Here is a 21,700-nt window from a genome sequence, read left to right on the forward strand (position 1 = left end):
GACAAAAGGTAAAATGTGAATGTTAAATATGCACATTCTGGATATGTATAAATGTTTTAGGACAGTCAGCTGTGCTTCCTCTGACATGTTACCATAGTATTCAAGAAGAGTACTGGTGGCACAGCCCCCTCCTGCCCTGTACAGCTGAGGTCCCCTGGCCAGGGGAAGTACTTTTAGTTTTAAAGCAGACTTCACAGGAAAGCTCTATAGTCATCCAGGTCAAAATTAACTTCACAGGTGACAGCTCAGCATTTATTGTTTTGGTAGAGGCTAACGCATTATCAGAAAGTTTAAAGACACTGAAATCCGTTCATCAAAGTTCTAAAAACAATGATACAAACAATTCTCATTACCTATCATTTCTGGAGATAATTTAGAAGGACAGGGAAGGACAACAGACGAGAAGTGGAATTTTACTAAAACTCCTGCTTGTTCAGGGAGAAAAAATATAGCGAAAGTTCAAATGGGAAAAGATTAAGTCAGGAGCCAATTACACTCATTAAACTGAGCTTTCTGATATGAAGACCTTAAAAGCCAGAACAACAGCTGACAATGTTCTCTCTTAAAACCAGTATTTGGCATTTGCTGTTCAATGGACCATTCTATTCCTGGAGGCTATACTCCTCCCTGGGAAATACTTCGCCAGGTGAGGGAAGGGCACCTCTGTGTGCTCTGCCTGGCTCCCCGCCCCCATCAGTGAGTTTTAGTGCCCAGGTAGGTCTGCTGGAGCCCCCTGAACAGAAAGCACCATCAGAAAAAAAAAAGAAAAAAAAAAGTGGATCTACTTAAAATTTGGAGAGGAAAACACTGGGGGGGGGGGTTGTTAAAGAGGTATTTCCAGCAAGTCAGTCCCTGACCTGTTCTCTGAACAGGATCAATGCTGCTGACAGACACCAGGGAAGGGAAGGCTGAAGGGATGTGTCGGAGGTAAGCCAGCAAAGGCAGTGTCACAGCTTGGACCAGGCCTCTTTCGCTTCCAATTTGTTGTTTTAGATTTCTAGGCTATTCTGCCCAAAGGCCTAATTCAGGAACTAGGTACAGGACGCAGTGATACAGAGGGCAATGCTCAATGCCGCCTTTCCATGATATAACCCCTCAACCACCTGAAGGAACCTGCCTGCCCACACCTGCGATTTCTCTCTCTAGGAAAGGAGACTTTCTCTGTCATTCACCAGGGTTTCCAGCAGCTGGAAAAGTTATAAGATAATCAGAGTGTGGAGGGATTTTAACCTTTCTGAGTAAGAAAATGTTACCTGGGCAGTAAAAAAGATACTCAGTACATGTGCAAAACTACTGCATGAGAATGCAGCCCAACAAACACTTCAACTTCCAGGCCCTGAAAGAGGTAGTTTAGTTCCATCCCTCGACGGACGGTGACTATCTTCTTTCATTCTTGAAATCGGGCTGAGGGGTGCTCTTCTCTAGAGAGCTAGTCTTTCCTGGACCTTGCCTCACGTTGTAAGTCTGCGTCTTTATGAAGTGCATAAAATTTTAGGGGTTCAGAGAGATTTACACGAACCACAGACAGAATTAGGCGTGAAGGACGGGAGACAAGCTGGACGCTTCACTGCGAGGAATGTGCTGGGTGGGGCTCCGCTCACTTTCCTTCGCTCCTGAGTAAGGGGCGCATGAAGTGGAAGGTGGAGAGCACGTAAAATTAGTTATTTGTTTCTTTCAAGCTGCCACGGGAAAAATCTCCTCTCTACACAGCCCGTAGCAGCAGCTCCTGATCTCTTTTGGTGTCAGGACCCCATTAGACTCTCAGAATTACTAAGGGCCTCAAAGAGCTTCTGTTTATGGGAGTTAATATAATGATGGTTACTGTATTAGTTTTAAAATTTTTTAGTTTTGAAATAATTATAGAATCACAGGAAGTTATAAAAATAGTATATTGAAAAAATTTAAAACCCCAGAACACACAGGTGCACTACCCATTAGCCATTAGAGTGATGACATCATCACGTCATGTAATATCTAGAAAACTCCACTGTTCACTCTTGAGGGAATGAGAATGAAACTGGAAAAGAATGTTTTAATAAAAATAGTTTTGATTTTATGGACCCCACGAAAGAGTCTCAGGGACTCCCAAAGGCCATACTTGAGAACTACTGGCCACAGAAATAAATATGAAATCATAAGACATGTATCTCATCCACAGAGAATTGGTTCTTTGCTTAAAACAGAACAGAGGAAGCCCCACGAGGTGCTGCCCCAAGTCAAAAAGCTTAGGCCCTGGCGACTGACCAAATTATTACCATAAACCAAACATAAGCTGAAAGACGGCTGACCCATGATTCTTTGCTAGGAGCTGAGGACAGACGATTTTTAGAAACACCCTGGTTGTATCAACTGCGACTTCATCATTTGCTAAAAAAATTGTATAACTATGTCAACTCATCTTTCCTTCTCATAAAAATGATGATAGTGGTAACAAGGTACATCCTGAGATTAGTGCCTGGCGGTGTCTTGTATCACTAAGTTCCTTCTAGATGGTACTGATCTCCAGGAAATACCTGCCTCTCAACTGTTATTGTTTAATTAATGTTGTTGGGGCTCATGACACCCAGGAGCTAATATACAGCCCTGTGTGTCGATTTTAATAACTGCCACTGAGATACTGTAAAAGTAGAAGTCAATTATCTTAAAAAACAACCACAACCCACTGCACTAGGTTTAACCTAGGAAGTTATCAACACATTTAGTGGTTTTAGAAAAGCTTCCTTTTACCTTTCAATTTCTAAAAAGAACAGTGTTTGTATTTTAAAACAAAACCTGGCAGAAGCTTTTAGTCTGTGATTAGATCTGTATGGATCCTTTCAAGAAAACCATTTTATAAAGCCCCTCAGCCCAAAATCACAAAAATAAAAACAACACTGTTTAAGAGAGACTCACATGCAGAACCACAAAATCACCTTTTCCCAGCACTGTGCACCACCCTGGGGGACAGCCCTACCAAGAAGCTCCGAGCTGTCTATCCCGTGGCAATGCTTTAACTGAGAAAACATTGGGACAATCTTTGGTACCACCAAACTAGGTTCTAACAGGGACTCCTGGTACTAGTTAACAGGAGAAAACTTGAATCAATGACTTATGCCAAAAGTCAGGAAAGCTGGACCACCAACTATGCTGAAGAAAGGAAACCTGTCAGAAAACAGCTCTTCTATGACCCTGGTCTCCAAAGACGACACTTCCTTTGTTATTTCTGAAACTTTTAATTCAGAATGTGCAGATGGTATTGTTTTGCTCTTTGGAGAGGGACAGACCTTAGAATACTAAGAGCCTGCAAATTCAAGGGATATTTTACCTGAAGCTGATCCTAAAGACAAGCTCTGTAATTCACAAGAGAAATGGGACATGCCAAACCTCTCCCCTGGTCATCTACAGTAAATGGCAGCTTCAGCCTTCTAGCTGTTTAGGCCAAAAACTTTGGATTCACCTTTGACTGTTCTTTTTCTCATATCCCATTATCTAATCCTGCTGGCTTTTCAAAATAGATGTGGATCGATCACTTTTCTCCACCTCTCCTTCTGTCCTATTAGGCCAAGCTAGCATTGGCTCTTGCTGGGATGATGCAACAGCCTCCTTGCTGGTCTCCCTGCTCCCATCCTATCTTCCCAGTCTCTTCTCCATACTTCACACATAGCAATCCTTTTAAAATCCAACTTGATTTTGCAAACACCTTAAAATAATAAATGCAGGCAAGAACCAGCAAAAGATGCTAAATCCACCGGGCAACAGTTTGCTGGAGAACTGGATATTTACACAGACTCAAAGCTGTCTCCACCAGAGGAAATAGGCGCCTTTACAAGTGGAGACATCTGATGTGATCTATTTTAGAAGATGAAAGTCAGCATCACCAACAACAGGACAGACTGACAACACCTGCCTCCTGCTGTGATGCACTAAGGGCTCACCACTTTTTTAGTGTCCCTACAAAAATGCATACTCGCATCTGTTCTTGAGGAAACAATCCGATCATCCAAATGGAGGGGCACTCTACATAGCAGCTGGCTTTTTTAAGAATATCAATGTCATACAAGACAAAGGCTGAGAAGCTGCTCCAGAGTAAGGAGACTAAGAGACAATAAATGTCAAGAGTGATCTTGAATTGGATCCTGGAGCAGAAAAAAAAAGTGCTGCTAAGGCAATATTGAGACAAATGGAGAAAGCTGAATATGAACTGTGTATTGCATAATAACATTTTATCAATATTCAATTTCCTCAATTTGATACCTGTATTGTGACTATATCAGAGAATATCTTTATTCTTAGGAGATATAAACTGAAGAATTTGGGGTGAAGATTCATGATGTCTGCAATTTCTTCTTAACTAGTTCAGCAAAAAAAACTGTGGCCCTAGTTGGGTGGCTCAGTTGGTTGGAGTGTCATCGCACACACCAAAAGGTTGTGGGTTCAATTCCCAGTCAGGGTGTGTATGGGAGGCAACCAATTGATGTTTTTCTCTCACATATTTCTCTCTCTCTCTCTCTCTCTCTCTCTCTCTCCCCCTCTCTAAAAAAACATATCCTTGGGTGAGAATTAAAAAAAAAAGTGTGTATATATATGTATATGTGTATGTATATGTGTGTATGTTTGTATATGTGTGTGTGTATATATGTATATGTGTGTATGTGTGTATGTGTTTGTATATGTGTGTATATATATGTATGTGTGTGTATGTGTTTGTATATGTGTGTATATGTATATATATATGTATATGTGTGTATGTTTGTATGTGTGTATGTGTGTGTGTATATATATGTATATGTGTGTGTTTGTATATGTGTGTATATGTGTGTGTGTATATATATGTATATGTGTGTATGTGTTTGTATATGTGTGTGTATATATATATGTATATGTGTGTATGTGTTTGTATATGTGTGTGTATATATATGTATATGTGTGTATGTGTGTGTATATATGTGTGTGTATGTGTTTGTATATGTGTGTGTGTATATATATGTATATGTGTGTGTGTGTGTATATGTGTGTGTATATGTGTATGCGAGCGCACGTGTAGGAGGGAGAAGCATATGTGGCAAAATGAAAATAACTGGTCAATCTAGGTGAAGGGCAGACATTTGTTCCTTGTATTGTTACTGCAACTTTTCTATAGGTTTAAAAATTTTCAAAATAAAGTTAAAAAATTATATCACACTTCTACTCAAAACCCTCTATGTGTCCTATTTCATTCAGAGTAAAAGCCACCAGGCTCTCCACAGCCGACGCTGCCACCTCTGGGGCCTCGTCTCCCACCACTCACCTGCTCCAGCCCCACTTGACCTTTTTCTTCCACGAGTGTATGCTTCTACCTCAGGGCTTTTGCGTTGCTGCTCCCTCTTCACAGGGTGCTCTTCCCCCCATGAACTCCCCTTCCCATCAGAGAGGCTTTCTCTCAGCAATCTTCATAAAAGAGCACCCTCCTGCCACAACTCTTTACGCCCCTTACCCGTCTCACTTTGTTCACAGCACTTCTCACTCCCTGACCCGTTATGTGTTCACCTGCTTGTCACCTGCCCCTCACCATGCAACATGAGCTCCTTCAGGGCAAGGAGCTGGTTTAGTTCCCTGTTCTGTCCTCAGCCTCAAGGACAGTGCTTGCTCCACAGGGTAGTGCTCAATATGTATTTGTTGTGTGAATTCACTGCTTTTTAAATGCTCATTTAAAAACTCAGGGCACTAGGTGACACTCCTGTAGTTTCTGGGTGAAGGACTATTGAGTATTTGGCACTTTTTCTAGAACCTGTTTCTAACCGACTGCTGAATACGGCTGCTTGAGAGAAAAGTTTTCCACTTCCTGAATTCTACTTGAAGCAGCTAACAACTGCTAGGGGAACATACACCTTGTCCATTTTCCCCACCTCCAAAACACTGATGACAGAAACCTGCATGCTTTTCAGTGACACGAGCTGACTTCCCACCCCGTCCCCCTTCCTGAGAACTCATTCACAGCACATCAAATCCAGATTAGGAAACAAGGGGCCCCAGCAGAAAGCTGCCTTTCCAGCATAGTGTCCTGCAGGGATCACTGTGTTCCAGGGCTAGTCGGGGAGATGCAGCTGGTAAGAGACAACACAGGACAATGTTTCCCCGACTGAAGGTCTCAGAGAGACAGTGAGCTTTTCCCATGTTACTTACGTCTGTGGAGGTGGGGCTGGGCAGGGACACAGGCTGAACAGGTGCAGGGAAAGTGAATGTGGTCTCTGTCTTTTCATTTTCAGGGGAGTCAGGATGACTGGATGGGGGGGATGTTGGGGTAAGGGCTCCAAACCCCAGCACTGCATTGTATTTTGGAGGACGACCTATATACCAAGAGAGGGAACAAAAGGGGAAAAGGGGGGAGGGAAAGAAAGGGGGAAAATGATCTTACATACCTTTGGCCAGTGTTCCTCATTGGCTAGCATGGAAAAGGAAGCGAGGTAGCAGACAGGAGGTTAATACAACAGTCCCAGAGACAGGGAGAGAAGCAAAGACTTAAATGTCATTAGAAACAACTGCCTGAGTCTCACAAGAAGGGAGGAGAAGAGAGAACTTGGAGAAGACAGGAGGCGCTGGGTCGTGTTAAAGGGCCTTGCTTGGCAGTAACAGTGCCATTCCTGGTCTATGACAATCAGGTTTCCCAGGCGAGAACCAAAGCTCGCTGGCAGCCATGGCCAGGAATAAGAATTTGCTTTATTTCCCCATATCTTTTGCATGTTCTCTAATGTTTCTCTGCAACCATTACTCTTACAATAATATTAATGATTCTCAGTTCCCACAAGTGGATTTATTTGGGATTTCTGCTTTTCCTGTTGTCTCCTGCCTATATTTTGGTCATTTCACTGCCTATAGGGTGGGGAAAGGTGAAGTAAGGAGACTAAATTCAAGTCAACCATTCTTACCTCTTGCTGGTAGAGCTACTGAGAGATATGTTCCAGGAGTAGCTGGAACCTAAGAGCTAAAACGATGTCCTGAGCTTAAATGTGAATTTAAGGAGGTCTGGGCTCAGGGGTCCTCCCCAGTTGATGGAGGATTGTCTCCCTGCTTTCTATCACATCCTGGTGAACCATGTGTCTGAGAAATGGGGCTGGTCCAAAGTCTCAGGAAGGCAGTGATCAGCAACACAGCTAACTGAGGGATCTGATGTGAGCAAGGGTATTCTGAACCAAACCTCATGGCTACAGAGGATCTATAAATGAACCCGAATGGGTGTGGAAAGTCCAGGCTAACCACTCCTGCCTGATATGTCTACGTCAGGGTCCTTGTCTTCTTAGGCCAGGGTCATAGCTTCTAAGCTGTGAGTGAACAGTGTATGCCTAGAACACCACAGGAAAATAAAGAGCCAGAGAGGCACACAACTGCCTACGAACACTGGCAATGGTACGCAGAATCATGACCTTGCCAAGAGTTATAATTTATATCAAAATTATGCGCAGGAGTCCTGATACTGTCAGACATAACACAAACATTACCTGTCTGTGTTAAACTGGGAATGTCTGCAGTACAAAGACAGATCGTACTGGTGTGTCTTTCTGGGGAATTTAGTGCTGCAAGGAGGAGAAGTGGAAGATGAATGCTCTTTGTTTACCCACGGAAGGCATATCCTAGGCATTGTGAGTGCAGGCTTTCATCCTCTGACCTTGGCAAGAGGTGCCAAGGTCTTTCTGGCTCATTTAACCCCTGTCCTTTTAGCAGATACAGCCCACCAGCAGGCCAATTAACTGTAGCTTTTGGCTGGGGGTTCCTTTCTGAGAACTGTGTCAGAGGTTACTAAAAATTGCCGAAAACAAAACAACAAAAAATAACCCATGACACTGATTATTGTGGCCCAGGAACTGATATGAAGCAATGGCTTCGGATTTCTCATCTAAATATTTCTGACCACTTGAAGGACGGGGCTGAGGCAGCATGAAATTGGGTCACTCAGGGTGGGTACGCTACCTCTTTGGGGGCAGAGGTGGTAGTGGTGCAGTTGCAGCCCTCCCTACGGCAGACAGAGGGTCAGGGTGACCTCCTACGCTTCCTCTAGCTCTGAGATTGTGTGTGCATACGCAAAAATTAGTATGCTACTCCACTCACTCGGCAACCTTTCTAGCCTGGAACTGTAATTCAGGGACACATTATCATGTGGAGAAAGGGACCTTGGGATGTATTACTGACATCAAAGAACGATTTCAGAACCTTGTTTATGAGCTCAAACTCTGAGCTATTAAGACCTATTTAGACCTGCACAGTGAGAGCTGCTGCTGCCGTGTCTCTGCCCTACGAGGGAGGGGGAATGCCTTCCCTGGGGAGGTCTAAAATATGGGGATGAAGCTCTTTAGGAATTTCTGCTTTCGGAGGCCTGTTTTGACAGTGACCTTTCTTCTCATGGATTCTAAGTTTTCGGTGTGGCTACTCTCTCCTTCCTGGCAAGTCTGCGGCTCATGGAGACTTACAAGTGCTGCTCTAGTCTCGCTGGCAGCAGGATGACTTAGGCACCACTAAGAGCACCTTGGCAACAGCGACACTCTGTTCCGCTCAGTGATGCTAACAGGCCTCCTTTTACACACTGTTCTGTTCACTGTGCTGTACTCAGGGACGGCCTGGTGGGCTGGGGGCAGAAATGCTGCATGAAGTCATTCCCGAGTCAGCTTTGCTGGAATCCCAGGAAAGGCAGCTTTCCACTCAGTATACAGAACTCTAATAGGAAATCGCACTCTCTTTTCCCCCATTCTCAGAGAACAACAACAAAACTATTTTCAAGGGGAGAGGGAAGAAACACAACACAGAAAGTGAAGGCAACAGCAAGGAGGGAGAGAAAGGTGCTCACCTCTCTTCCGGGTCCCAGGGTGCATGGTGCTGTTCAGGTACGTGACCGCGCTCTTCTTACGCTGGGAGGAGCGGAGGAGGAAATGTCACTGGTTGGATACATGGTTACCCCTAATACTGGCAAAGCTAAAGACCAAGCACAGCACGCCTGTCAGCATGCCAACCAGCTAGTGCCGGTCACCCCCAGGTCTCAGTGCTAACATGTTTTATTATATATATTCCAGGGAGATCTGCCTCTGCTTCAGATGACAGTTGTGCTGAAGCCTGGATGAGTTAAATTTTTAAGGAAGGTTTGTATCTGTTCAAACTTAGAAAAAAACTAAGGGGAAAGCAATGAATAATAAAAATGAAATAATGGGATCAGCCAGAGAAAAATCCATCATTTCACAAAGCAGGGCAAGTACAATCTGGGTACTGCTCTTAAGCAGGTTTTCAAGAGGGAGGCGCTGAACAGGCCGTCGCGAAAGGAGCGGTGAGGGAAGGGCCGGGCGCGGCCAGCAATACCTCTGGCTCAAAGACCGCTCCGCTGTACACCGGGTTTGCTGTGGTTCTTCTTTTTCGCTCTTGCCTCTTGCTTTGGATTTCTTGAAAGCAAAAGGTTTCAATTAGAAGAGAGGTATAGGGAACCTCAAAAACTTAACTTCATCATTTTAACTTGGTTTTCCCATGACGAATCAGAAGTGGGGGCCAGTCTCTTTGTTTCACTGCAGCCTCGGCAGAGGCAAGCACACTGCTGGGAGCAAATACACAGGACCATCTACTCTCACCTCTCAGAAAGCAAGACCAAGCTGTCCCAGTGTGGCTCTCTGTGACTGAGTGCTTAATGGCAGGCAACACTTGTGAACAAGCTGTCCTGATTTCTTTTTAGATCACTGCAATATAGTGTGAATGAACTTTATCCACAGACCTAGACTGAGTAATCACAGTTCACCATTCTCCAATTATATAACCAAGACAGGTATAGCTTTGTAACTGTTCTTAAGAGTCTGATAACTGCCGGCTGGTGTGGCTCAGTGGTTGAGCATTGATTCATTAACCAGGTCACTGGTTCGATTCCCGGTGAGGGCACATTCTCGGGTTGCAGGCTCAATCCCCAGTAGGGGGCGTGCAGGAGGCAGCCGGTTGATGTTTCTATCTCTCTATTCTTCTCCCTCCCTCTCTCTCTAAAATCAATAAAAAACATATTTTTTTAAAGAAAGCTTCTGATAACCAAGAGTGATTGAAACATACAAAGTCAGAGGGACATTTGCTACTCCATGCTGTCAGGGGAAAAAAGTTCCCCTCCAGGCAACTGGGTGGTCTGCCCAGGACAGCAGTGTGACTACATTGGTACATGACAGGGAGGGGAGGGGCTGAACATTAGTAATTTTTACTCTAAAGGAAACAAGGTCCACACTGAATGATACTCTACTTGAGTTTCATTCTTCTATTCTAGTAATACACCCAAACACCATTTTGAAGAACTGAGCTCTGGGCCAGAAACAAGGCAACATCATGAATATCTTCGCTTACCTTCTAGATGGTCATGTGTTACCAACCCTAGAGACACCATGAAGGCAAGTTTCTGTGCCAGAGAAACAAAAGATAAATATGCTTCAGTCTGGGTTCTCACAAAGTCAATCACATGCTCCTAGTTAGACTCCTAGAGAAAGCCAGCCCAGCAGGCCGGTGGCCTGAAGGAGACCAGGTTCAGGTGAAAAAGAGCAGGGCGTCCTCCACTCAACAGCCACCGACCCACACCACTGCTTTCTTGTCTCTCAGGGACCAAAAGAGAAGGGCAAGGGCTAAATCTTTTACTTCCTCAGTGACAGAAGTCAGCATCTTGAGTGACCCAAGTTTTTTGGTTTTTTTTTTAATCCCTAGAGCCCTGGCCAGTGTAGCTCAGTTGGCTGGGCATCACCCATGCACTGAGAGGCTCGATTCCCAGTCAGGCACACGGCCAGGTTTCAGGCTCAGTCCCCAGTAGGGGGTGTGCAGAAAGCAGCTGACGATGTTTCATGCTCACATAGATGTTTCTCTTTCTCGCCCCGTTACTCTCTAAAAAAATCAATAAAAAAATTTTTTTTTTAATTTTCTGAGAGAGAAGAGGATTTCATATTCGAAAAACATGCAGAGTCTCCCATACAACAAGTTCAAAATTCTAAGTAGTTCACTTGTCATGGCTAGATCTTCACTTATCATGACAAGTCAGGGTTTCTGACATTTTTACTACCACTGACTGGACAATGCTAACTCAAAGCTAAATGATTTTTAGGAATGATAGCAGGTGTTTTGCTTAATACTATGATTTTTCATTCAAACATGAGCCTAAAAACTGGAGCGACTTTTCTCTGACTACACTGATTAGGGTACTGCACCCCACAGCTGAAAGAGTAGGTGCTTCAAGTTGGAGAGAGCAACAGATTGATGCCTGTTTTGCTCCTTGGCTGCATGTGGTCTGGAAAGTATGTCTTCATTTTCCGCTATATGGGCCACATAATGCAGCATCAATTTCTTCTGTCGATGGATAAAGAACAGCATCAATTGCTAGGAGACATACTCCCGTAGAATTATTTATACCACAGTTCGGGCTTAAAAAATCCTGACATTTCATCCTCAAAATTAAATACCATGATATTTTGGCCTGATGTGACAGGATCGCGCTACTCAAGATAGCGTTTTATGAAGATACAGCCCTTGAGAGTAAGCCACTGGAGAACACAGAAATGTCCTTTACTGATATCTCAGAATCCTGGAGAAATGTTTTCATTTTATTTCTTATTCCAAACTTAGGTAGGCACCTCTCCCCCTGACACCCAGAGCTCTTTGGCAAGGAAAAGCAGCCTTGGACTTGCTGCCCATTTTCCGCACTGCACACTGAAATAGCATGCATTTTATGGTTGCCAAATAACTACATTCCTAATTTTCACTATTCCTTCAAAACGTAATGAAGGTTAGGAGGCTGTCTAGCAACTGCTCTCTGTTAAAGCAGTGTGAAGACTGACATTCAGATGCACTTTCTTTTAATCAGGTGACAGCACCCTTCTTAGCCACTTACATCTAACGCATCTCTGCCAGTCTAGACCAAGAGCTCACAAAAGAATTATTAAATGAAAAAAGTCCTCTCCTGTGCAACAGATTTTCAGTGATAAAACAAAAAGTTGTCAAAAACTTTTGTCTCATCTCTGTATCACACATGTGCCAAGAACCAATTTATTCTCTTTATGGCAGTGACTCTGTCCAACTAGAAGGTAAGGTATCTGCTGCTACACATGCTTGGTGCCTGCTTGCCTGCACTGTGCCACTGGCATAAGGTACCCTTCAATTTCTCTTCATAAGGAAATTCTGCTAATAGCTGGCTCTATTTTTTCCCCTCCAAGCATTATACTTAACATTAATTTTATGGATGATTTTACAAGTTTCTCAGCAATTTGGTTCAAGTTTTGGTCGCTCCTTTAAGATACATTAAAAATTAACTCATTCTGGATCAGGAAGAATTATAATTTGTACTTGTTTTAGGAAAACCTTCACTGGCTTAATACATCACTGTTTGTTTTTTAATGACATGTAGCTTTGATAGCTTCATGCCACTATTTGACAGGGTTTCATCACAAAGAATGCACTGAGGACAGAAGGGAATGTATTACCGGTCTAATAAAATCCAACTATCAGATATTCATCATTGCATTACCTGCCCGATTTTTCTGTTATAGCTGCTTGTGTAAAATCATCCAACTTAAAAATTCTCTTGTCTAAGGACATATGAATTCATGCCACATTTGTACCAGAGTCTTGTTTGCTATTTAAGTTTAGAATTCTATCCTAAATTGTGGTAAAGGTGTTAACAATTTCATCCCTGCTTTTATTCAATGAACTACTTTTCAGCTACTGGTTCACCTGGGATTTGGGAATCGGTGCAATACAATAGCAATAGCAAAAAGCACATGTAGCAACTGTAATAAATAACACTGACCTTCGCTGAGTGAACTGAACATCTTATAAATGTTGGCTGAGACAGACAAAGCATAATGATCATTAGGAGTGCAACGGGCTATCTGGGAAGATGATCACTAATCTTACATTTCAAATTTGGGACATGTATAAAATGCCCTATGCCAGCTCATGGGACACTCAAGGCCACACTTTATATGCCCTTGGCCAACCTGACTGGGCAATAATATTATGGAACAGTGAGAAAGCAAAAGAAAAGCCAAATAGAGTGATTCAGGAGCAAGTGTCCCTCCTGGTGTGTGAGAAAATGCCACACCTCCTAGACAGAGCTACATCCTTGGAGCACTGGACCTACCTGAGGGTTCTCCTCCCGTTTTGGTTTGGGTGCAGCAGGGGGAGTGATGGTGCGGCTCTCTGTTTGTTTCTCATCTGCTTCTGTGTGAGATTTAATTGTCTACAAGAGGAAAATTAAATAAAAATTCAGAATTCACTTTTCATTAAAAGAATGAAAACAAACATAGTTTGGCTATAGTCTACAAGAAAAAGAAAACATAATCAAACTGGAGACATAGTAATAAAGGAGGCAATATGGACTTCATTTTGGAAGAAAAGAAATGTAAAATGTTAGGCCCCAGATGAAATGGTTAAATTGTATAGCTAGAGAAAATATGAGTCTATAAATACAATAGTTTAAATTATACAAAAAGAAAAATCCATGGTTTAATTCCTATGTATAAAGATAAAGCATACGCTGCTCTGATTTTAATGTATTTTAGAAAGTAGGGGCAGTTATCCAAAAGCAAGCCCACTCTTGTTACATATGGGTCAAGCTCCAGTCCACAGCGTGCTTAAGATCTGAACAATATAAAAACAATATCTTACATACACACTCTTCTATTTCAGAACATTTCTAATCATAATCGAAGAGAAGTTGCAGAACTACCCTCACTTGGGATATTTAAAACCTGCCTGCATCATCCTTTAGAGAGATGCAATTGCCAAGGAAAGGTCATCTTGCAAGAGGCTGACATCCTGATTACCTGCAACCTCGTCTTCCAGATGCATCCATTCAAACAAAAGAAGCACCAGCAGCATAATCATCTTCAAACACAAATGGCAGCTAGCAAATTGGTAGAGGGGCTTGCCTTACCATGACCCAATAGATGGTTCATTTTACAAAGCCCTCTATAGATACTGAAATGATGCTGGAACGGTGGATATAAAACTAAACACAAACCTAAATTACTTTTTCAAAATTAAAAAAGCAGATGCCAATGATCTTTTTGTATGGCAACAAGTAATTAAACAAGTGATAATGAAACTGATTACTGATGAAAAGGAGGCAAGCGAAAGAATTTGGTCCTACAGGCAGGACATCAAAAGTCATAATGCTGTAAAATATTTTACTAGATCTGGAATAACTAACACAATCACCAAGATCTTTCACATTCTTTCCTAGCTGCTTCCATATCTTCCTTCTCATATTACTTTAAGCATCTGTTCTGTGGTACAGATGCTGCCCCCCTTTTTAATCAGCGTCTTGTCATATTTCCTCCTCTGCACTATGAGCTTTGTGAGAGCAGGGACTGTTCTACACACTTTGCAGCCCTTTGTGCCCGGTTCGGCGCCTCACAGAGCAGGTATATTTTAAAGAGAAGCTGATCTTCTGAGTGGGGAATATGTCCACCAGGAGAGTCACTCGTGTCCCCTCTCTCTCACATCACACACATTTCTGAACCAAAAAGCACACACTTACTCCATAAAACAAACCACCAAACACACCTACAGGGGACCACATGGGAAAGTGGTTTATAATGAAGGTCTTGGGTGTCCAGAAAGCTTATTTCCATCACGCTCTTAATGCCGAGGGACAGGAGTCAGAAGGCCAACTGGAAGGGTTTGCAGCTCCACTCCAAGACTGTGAATTCCAAGTCACTTATCCCCTCTCTACAGCTGCGTAAAGCATGGAGCGAGTGGCAATGCCTCCAGGGAAGGACATACCAATTCCCCTCCACTAAGGATTTATCCAGGGTCCAAATTTTCTCTCTCATGCAGAAGAGTACAACTATCTCAGCGTTGGATAAAACACACCAAAAGCATACAAAAAATAAAACAAACACTGGGGAGGTATTTTCCTCTCACGGACTCTCATTCTGGGGGAGGCCAGCTGCTGTGCTGTGAACAGCACTATGAGGAAGACCTGACCCTCCTGCCAGCTGCCATGTGACTGAGTTTGGAAGTAGATTCTCCAGCCCCAGTTGAGCCTGTGAGATGACTGCAGCCCTGACCAATTAGTTTGAATGCAAACTTCTGAGGGACCTTGGGCCAGAACCACCCAGCTTATATGCAACCTGATTCCTGACCCCCAGGAAATGTGTGACAGAAAGAATATATGTTGTTTTAAGCTGTTTAGGGTGGGGGAGCCACGCCACAGAAACGGCAGAACAGGGAGCTCTAAGAATCAGTCCTACTGAAGCAACCATTAAGCTGGCAAAAACAGAACCAACTTTCTAGAACCCTGGAATCTAATAAAAAACTTACTGCAACTAGTGGGACACTTAAGAAAGAGGCTGCTAAATTTCACTAAGAAAGCATTTGTCCTTACCTACCTATAAAACCCCATTCCCTAGCTGGGCAACCTGGGGATGGCAACCTGTGTCCCTGGTATGACCTGCTGGTGCCAGGGGAGCAACATGGACCTTGTTCTCAAAAACCCGCGGTTACGTATTTTGACCTGTTGGGTGATTCCCCCAGGACTGGTTCAGAGCTGACCCTTGCCCACTGTAGGCTGGACTGACTTTCCAGATGACATCTGATGAAAACATCTAAAAATGTACACAGTAAGTCCTCACTTAATGTCACGAATAGGTTTTTGAAAACTGGGACTTGAACCAACTTTACTGTAGACTAATTGATATAAACAAGTTCCTGTGATTATTATATCAACTAGCCTATGGTAAAGTTGGTTTCATTACATGTCATTTTGCTTAAAATTGTTTACTTCAACATTGTTAATTTTATGTGATGTGCATTTCACCTCAATTTAAAAAATTAAGTTGGGAAACAAAATTTAAAAATGGATGGAGCTAAAAGTTTGGTCTCTACCTGAGATTATAAACCCTTATCCAGAGGTGAAGCTTCCATGCAGATATTTTTTACCTACATGGTGTTTAAACAGTTACTAGTATTTTAAGAACTGGGTGATTTCTCAAAACATCTGGCTTTTCTTTAAAAAGTTTCCATATGATAAAAATTGGCTATTGTCAGGAAGTAGCTGCTTCCTGGAGGTGGGGGATATTTCTTCGCAGTTTACCAGTCTCTTCCACCTGCTACTGTCTTCTTGACACCAAGGCCAATTGTCGGTTTTATCACTCTTGTCTTACTATTTCAGAGGGGAGTCAAGAATAAAAGTGGGATATCTCTTGTACTGAGGTTCCCATTGAAAGTGGAAAAAGAAGAAGCCCAGCCTGCTTTACTCATTCGTATCTCCTGCTTCGCACCCATGGCTGCTCAATTGGTAAACCCTGTTCTTTTCGGTATCATAAAGACAGAAATCAAAACCTCTGCACAGGGCTAGAACTGAGTTAGCCATTTATACTCGTAACTCCAAATTTATCTTCTGAGACTTGGCTTTGTGAATAATCAAAGTCAGGAACTAGCAAATAAATAAATGTCCAAATAGTTTCATCAACTAAGGCTAAGTACATCTGGCTTGAAGGGAAAGCAAAATCCATTATTTGGTCACTTGTATCTATTTCCCTATGATAGTATTAAAACAGAAGCATTAAAGAGTCACCAGCTCAAGTTTACTAAGAGGGAAGACTGGGATTTGAGGATAACACATCAGATAATATTCTCATCTTGAAAGTACTCCCTTCTTTAGAGGATATTGTGTAGGTTCCTATGTACGACATATATGGAAATAGGGGAATGTGCAGCAATCTGGTAGTTTTTCCCACAAAGCCTGGGATTTTTTTCAGTAGCTGAGCCTTGGGGCGTACATAGAGGTCTTTCTTGCTAGGGATGGGGTGGGGTAGATAAGAAATGACCATAATTGTTGAGAACTAACTGTGTCAGACATAGTCTAGTGGACTTGAAACGTTTTATCTCATTCCATCAACAGGTGTGCAGCCCCATTTTCTAAGAGTGCTGCACAGGACAAGGGCATAGAAGGCAGTGAAGTGGAGGCTGCGATATAAGTTTGGATTCGTCTACTTTTCTGCCTTAAAGTATGTTTGTAATCCGTCTCAAAGCTCTTTAAACGCTACCACTCATTTTTTCAGAGCCACAATAACGTGGCTTCTAATAAGGCCTAAGACAAGGGACCCCTCCTCTGGATGATGCCTGATGGGGAAGACGCGAGACCACTGCTGTCATGGGCACCGTCTTCTCCCTTTCCTACGCCAAGGTGGGAGGCTCTACACAACTTGCCAGTCTTCCTCCCCTGAACGCAGAGCCTCGATGCCTGTTCCAAATGCACTGGAGATTAAGCGCTGGGAGGCTACAGGCTTTCATTTATCTATATTTAAACACCCTGTGTGGCATAGTAGCTGGCACATGGTCATATTTTTATTAAATGAATATTATCACCCAAAAGGAACAGTAGAAAGCAGAAAGGAACCCACCTAGCCTAGTCACACAGAGACCGTTGGGAACAGGCTTTGACAACTCTATGAGCAGGCTATAGGTGGTACTTCATGGCTACATACAGGGTGGGGAGGCAAAAGTCGGTTTACAGCTGTTCATATGTAAAACACTACAATAATTAATACATAATAATACAAGAATAAACTGTTCTGCATACTCACAACTGTAAACCGCATTTGCCCCACCCTGTATTTACATTGCTTCACTCTTAGCCCATCTGCGAGATCTCTTAGTGGCTGTACATGTGATACTGGAAATGAAACATGAAAAAGAAAAGGGTAACAGGAAAGTCAGAAGAGGATTCTGAGAACGGAGTCTGGTCTAAAGAGAATCTTTGCCGGTGACCCTTGCCGAGCTTGGTACCCTGTGAGAGACTTATGCCAGGCAGCCTACTAAGCTAAAGCAGCAATGACTGGATTCTTCTATTAGGGCAAGAAGAGGGACCACAGAATTTACCACTAGAAAAGAATTTTTTTATTTTTAAGAATTCATGGGTACCTTTCTATGATATTATAATTAAAAGCTCTATCACGTATAAGGCCAGAACATGAAGAGATATTCAAACTCTAATAAGAAAAAGAGTAAGTTACAAAATAATATACATATTGCTTTAAAAATGTTAGTGTGTGCATAGAAAATATGTGAAGGAATATAACCTGTATTTTTAAACAATGAATATGTATCATCTTTGTAATAAGAAAAAAACAACAAATGTAAAAATCGGATAAAACTGAAAATTCTTGTCTCCTAAAAAGATCTTTATCAAAAAAGAGGTCAAAGAGAAATAACATTTAGCAATCTAAAACAGTGCTTCGAAAGCACATTCTTTAGAACTCTAAGGGTCCTCAGAGGTACTGTGAGAGCCATTCCAGGACACAAGGGCAGATGGTCGTCAAACATGCCTCCACCCAGGCCCCTAAGCTTGAGCATTCCACATTCAATATTTTAATACTGAAGTTCTGCTGATAAGTTTGAAAACTTCTGACCTAAAATATGTGCAATTTATTTCTGAATGTTCCTCAAAGCATTTCCTGGGGTGTGAGTAGGCTCCCCAGAAACAGAAATGCGCTCTCCCGTGTGCCGTGTGAGCACAAGCCCCTTGGCACCTGGCCTCTCGGGAAAGGCGGCTGCGGGGCCGAGCTGCCTGGGTGCGAAGCGGGCGGCCTACGTGCGGGGTCTCTGCCCAAGGCGGCCGCAGCAGCGAGTGCCTTCTCATCCTGCATCTGGCGGCCTCTGGAATCACAGTCGGCCGTCCAGAAGCAGAAGAGTCAGGGTCACCAGACACTATTGTCAGATGAATGGGAACTCGAGCCCGAGCAATCAGAAGTAGGTCAGTTACTTTTTTAAGCAACTTTTTGAAAGAGGATGCTTTTCTTTGTAAAAGTCTTCTTTTTCGTCACTGGTTTTTCTTTAAATAGAATTTACAGTGACTGCCTATAAACCCTTTTTCTTGTTTTTAGAAGTCTTTCTGTCATAGAGCCCTTAAGCATTTTTGGAGGTTACCTGTATTTCTCTAGCCTCATGTTTTTAAGAGAACAGCTAAGGCTTCAATATTTGGGATAAAATACCTGTATCCTCTAGAGTTAGAATGTTTTTTAGAAATTTTAATTTTTTCATTTGGCTCTTCATTATCTGTAATAACCAGGAAAAATCTTTGAGATAAAATCCCTTTCCTTCTGTTGTTTATTCTTCCTGACTTTCACAGTCCTGTCCTCATCTGGGTTCCTGCTGGGCTGACGCTAAGACGGCAATTTCTGATTCTGCCTCATCTGTGCTTCCTGACCGGGGAGCAGACCCATCTGTGAACTTCTGCTTCAGAACCAGCAGGGGGAGCTCACTCACACAGGACGGGAAATCCATCTAGAAGGGGTAATGGAAAAAGCAACCTAACTTTCTTCAGTAAGAACGGCCCTTTTGCATTTTGAATAAATTATCACATGATACGCAACAGGTTATTGACAACGGTGCTGAGATAAAGAGCCCTTGAGAAGATGTATTTAGAGCCTCAATGGCAAGGCTACTGCCCAAAGCAGGTGCATCCTCTTGCCTGTACCTGTTTTTCAAGGCTTGGCTTGCTAAGCTGTACAGTTTGAGGTCCAGTGAGTCTGGTCCCTGGAGTAGCTATCACAATGCTGGTGAGCTGGGCCATGGGGAACGTTTTGGCTATGGTTGCAGTCTGCCCATTGACGACACGGACGGGGTGGATGGAATTCTGGGAGGTAGGGAGGGTCGTGGGGGTAAACTTGGTCAGCATAACAGGCCTCTGGATAAGCTGAGGAGCTGCAAGCATGGGAGGAGGTGCTGGGGCAATAGGAATGTTATTCTGGGCCACAGGCTTGGGTCGAACCTATGGGGAAAGAGAGAACAATTATCGTATTACTTAAAGAAACTCCTGTAAGTCTAAGTAATGATTAGATCTCCCACACTATTATATGTGAAACGTCATCTAATAGAAATATTAACTAATATTCACTTAGGTTTTATTATTTCTATAGATCTCAAGGTATATAATCTTATAAAAGACTCATCAGCTCTTTAGAGGGTCCAAATGCTACCCTAGAACACAGCTGTTCTGATTCCACACCCCATGCTGCCTCTTCAGGCTGAGGTCAAATGCCCTATTCAGAGACTGGTCCCACCCAGAACTTGTGCCCAGAGTGTGGTAATAATGCTGTCAATGGCCTTAATTCACATTCTAAATTTCTTCCTATCCACAGCTTCTGTTCACCCCCATCCCTGGCCTTTTAACTCCCCATCGTGGCCACCCCTTCTCTCAGTCTCCTTTGTGGGCTTCTCTTCCTCTGGCCAATACTAAACGTAAGTATATCTCAGGATTTCATCCTGGAACCCCTTTTCTTCCCAGTGTCCTCACTCCTCCTAGGAGCTCTCATCCATCCTACGGCTTCAATTACCATTTATGTACTGAAGATTTCCACACTTGTATCTTAGGACCAGACGCTTCCTAAATTTCAGGATCATACTCAATGCCTGTTAGACATCTCTGCTTGGAAATCTCGCAGGAAGTTCCAGGTCAACACGTCTGAAACTCACTAACTTCTTCGTCCAACCTTCCCTTCCTCCTCTAATCATCCCGCAGTAAATGGCCTTCCCTTTCCTAAATAACCTTCAGAACAATTCCTGATGCTTCCTGCCGCACCTCTACTTCCTAAATCCTTCTCAAATATGCCCTCCTTTCTGTCCTCACTGCCACTACTTTACCCGGTGTTTGGCTTCCTGAAACAGTGGCAGAAAGTTGTGATTAAAAACATGGGGTCAGCCTTGCCTGGGTTCAAATTCTGGTTCTACCACTTACTAGCTGTATAACCTTAGGCAACATAACTAATCTCTCCAAGCCAGTCTTTTCCAAACTTTCTAAACTGGGACCCAATGGGCAAAATCCTTTCCCCTTATGCATTCGAGTCTGACCTTCAGTTAACTCTCTAGCTCTGTTCCCCTGGAAACCCTAATAAAGGTAAGAATGTCAACTATGTTACCAGGCAACATTGCTTATGGTAAAAATGACTCCTTATTGCTAAATCAAATCTGAATGGGGAGATTTATAAATACTTGATGTGACAAAATACTTTGGGCTTCCTGAAGTGGGGTGACTCTTATAACTGGGCATGTCCATTGAGGGGACCTTGAAAGCCGTGCCTATGGAATTGTTACAAGATACACTGGTTCTGTGAAGCACAAAGCTTCCATGCAGAGTGGCTCTCCCACTGTCCTGACTGCCCTACCCCTGAGCTATCCCTGGACAGCTACAGAGACTGCTATATGGGCTACTACAGGGATACGCACTCAAGGAAAATGTCTGACGCTGAGCAACAGCTGGCAAGTTCTGGTTTCTGTTCTATATCGTTCTAAGTAGGTTGGTGCCAAGTGTGGCCCTTGACAATCTTGTGAGTCTGAATGTTTAGCTCAACTTAAGGTGACCCTATGGTGAGTGCTATAGTCACATAGTAGGAAATACATTTCACACTGTAGCCAGTACACACACACAGGCATATGCGTATCTCTATCTCTATAAAATAAAAACTTCACGAAACAATGCTTATGTGCTATGTACTCTAGTATTTCCTATTATGTTTTGTTCATTTTATTTAAAAGCTCTGCTTACAATCCACTAAACTGATTTCACAGCCGACTAATGAGTCATGATCCACCATTTAAAAAACATGGACTAAGACCTAGAGTCCTTACCTAAAAAAGAGCAACACCTACTCTCATAGGGTTGCTGTGAGCATTAAAATAGATAACTGGTGTGAGGTGCCTACACAGTAAGTGGCACATAGCAATATTCTCTAAATAGCAGCTATCAGTATTGTAG

General features: G+C 42.9%; 1 protein-coding gene across 29 annotated transcripts in view; it reads right to left on the reverse strand.

Annotated features, from left to right (window-relative positions):
• Positions 1-21,700, reverse strand: part of PHF21A (PHD finger protein 21A) — a 157,132-nt gene that overhangs the window by 8,881 nt on the left and 126,551 nt on the right. For all 29 annotated transcript variants that reach the window (XM_081154093.1, XM_081154091.1, XM_081154086.1 and 26 more), the window contains 6 exons: positions 19,424-19,717; positions 13,079-13,177; positions 10,306-10,357; positions 9,298-9,377; positions 8,795-8,855; positions 6,142-6,305 (listed from right to left, as the gene is read on the reverse strand). In XM_081154093.1, coding sequence (XP_081010219.1) covers positions 6,142-6,305; positions 8,795-8,855; positions 9,298-9,377; positions 10,306-10,357; positions 13,079-13,177; positions 19,424-19,717 — 750 coding nt within the window. The remainder of the gene's footprint in view (positions 1-6,141; positions 6,306-8,794; positions 8,856-9,297; positions 9,378-10,305; positions 10,358-13,078; positions 13,178-19,423; positions 19,718-21,700) is intronic.

The sequence above is a fragment of the Miniopterus schreibersii genome, assembly GCF_964146895.1.
Source record: "Miniopterus schreibersii genome assembly, chromosome: 12".
Lineage (NCBI taxonomy): Eukaryota > Metazoa > Chordata > Mammalia > Chiroptera > Miniopteridae > Miniopterus > Miniopterus schreibersii.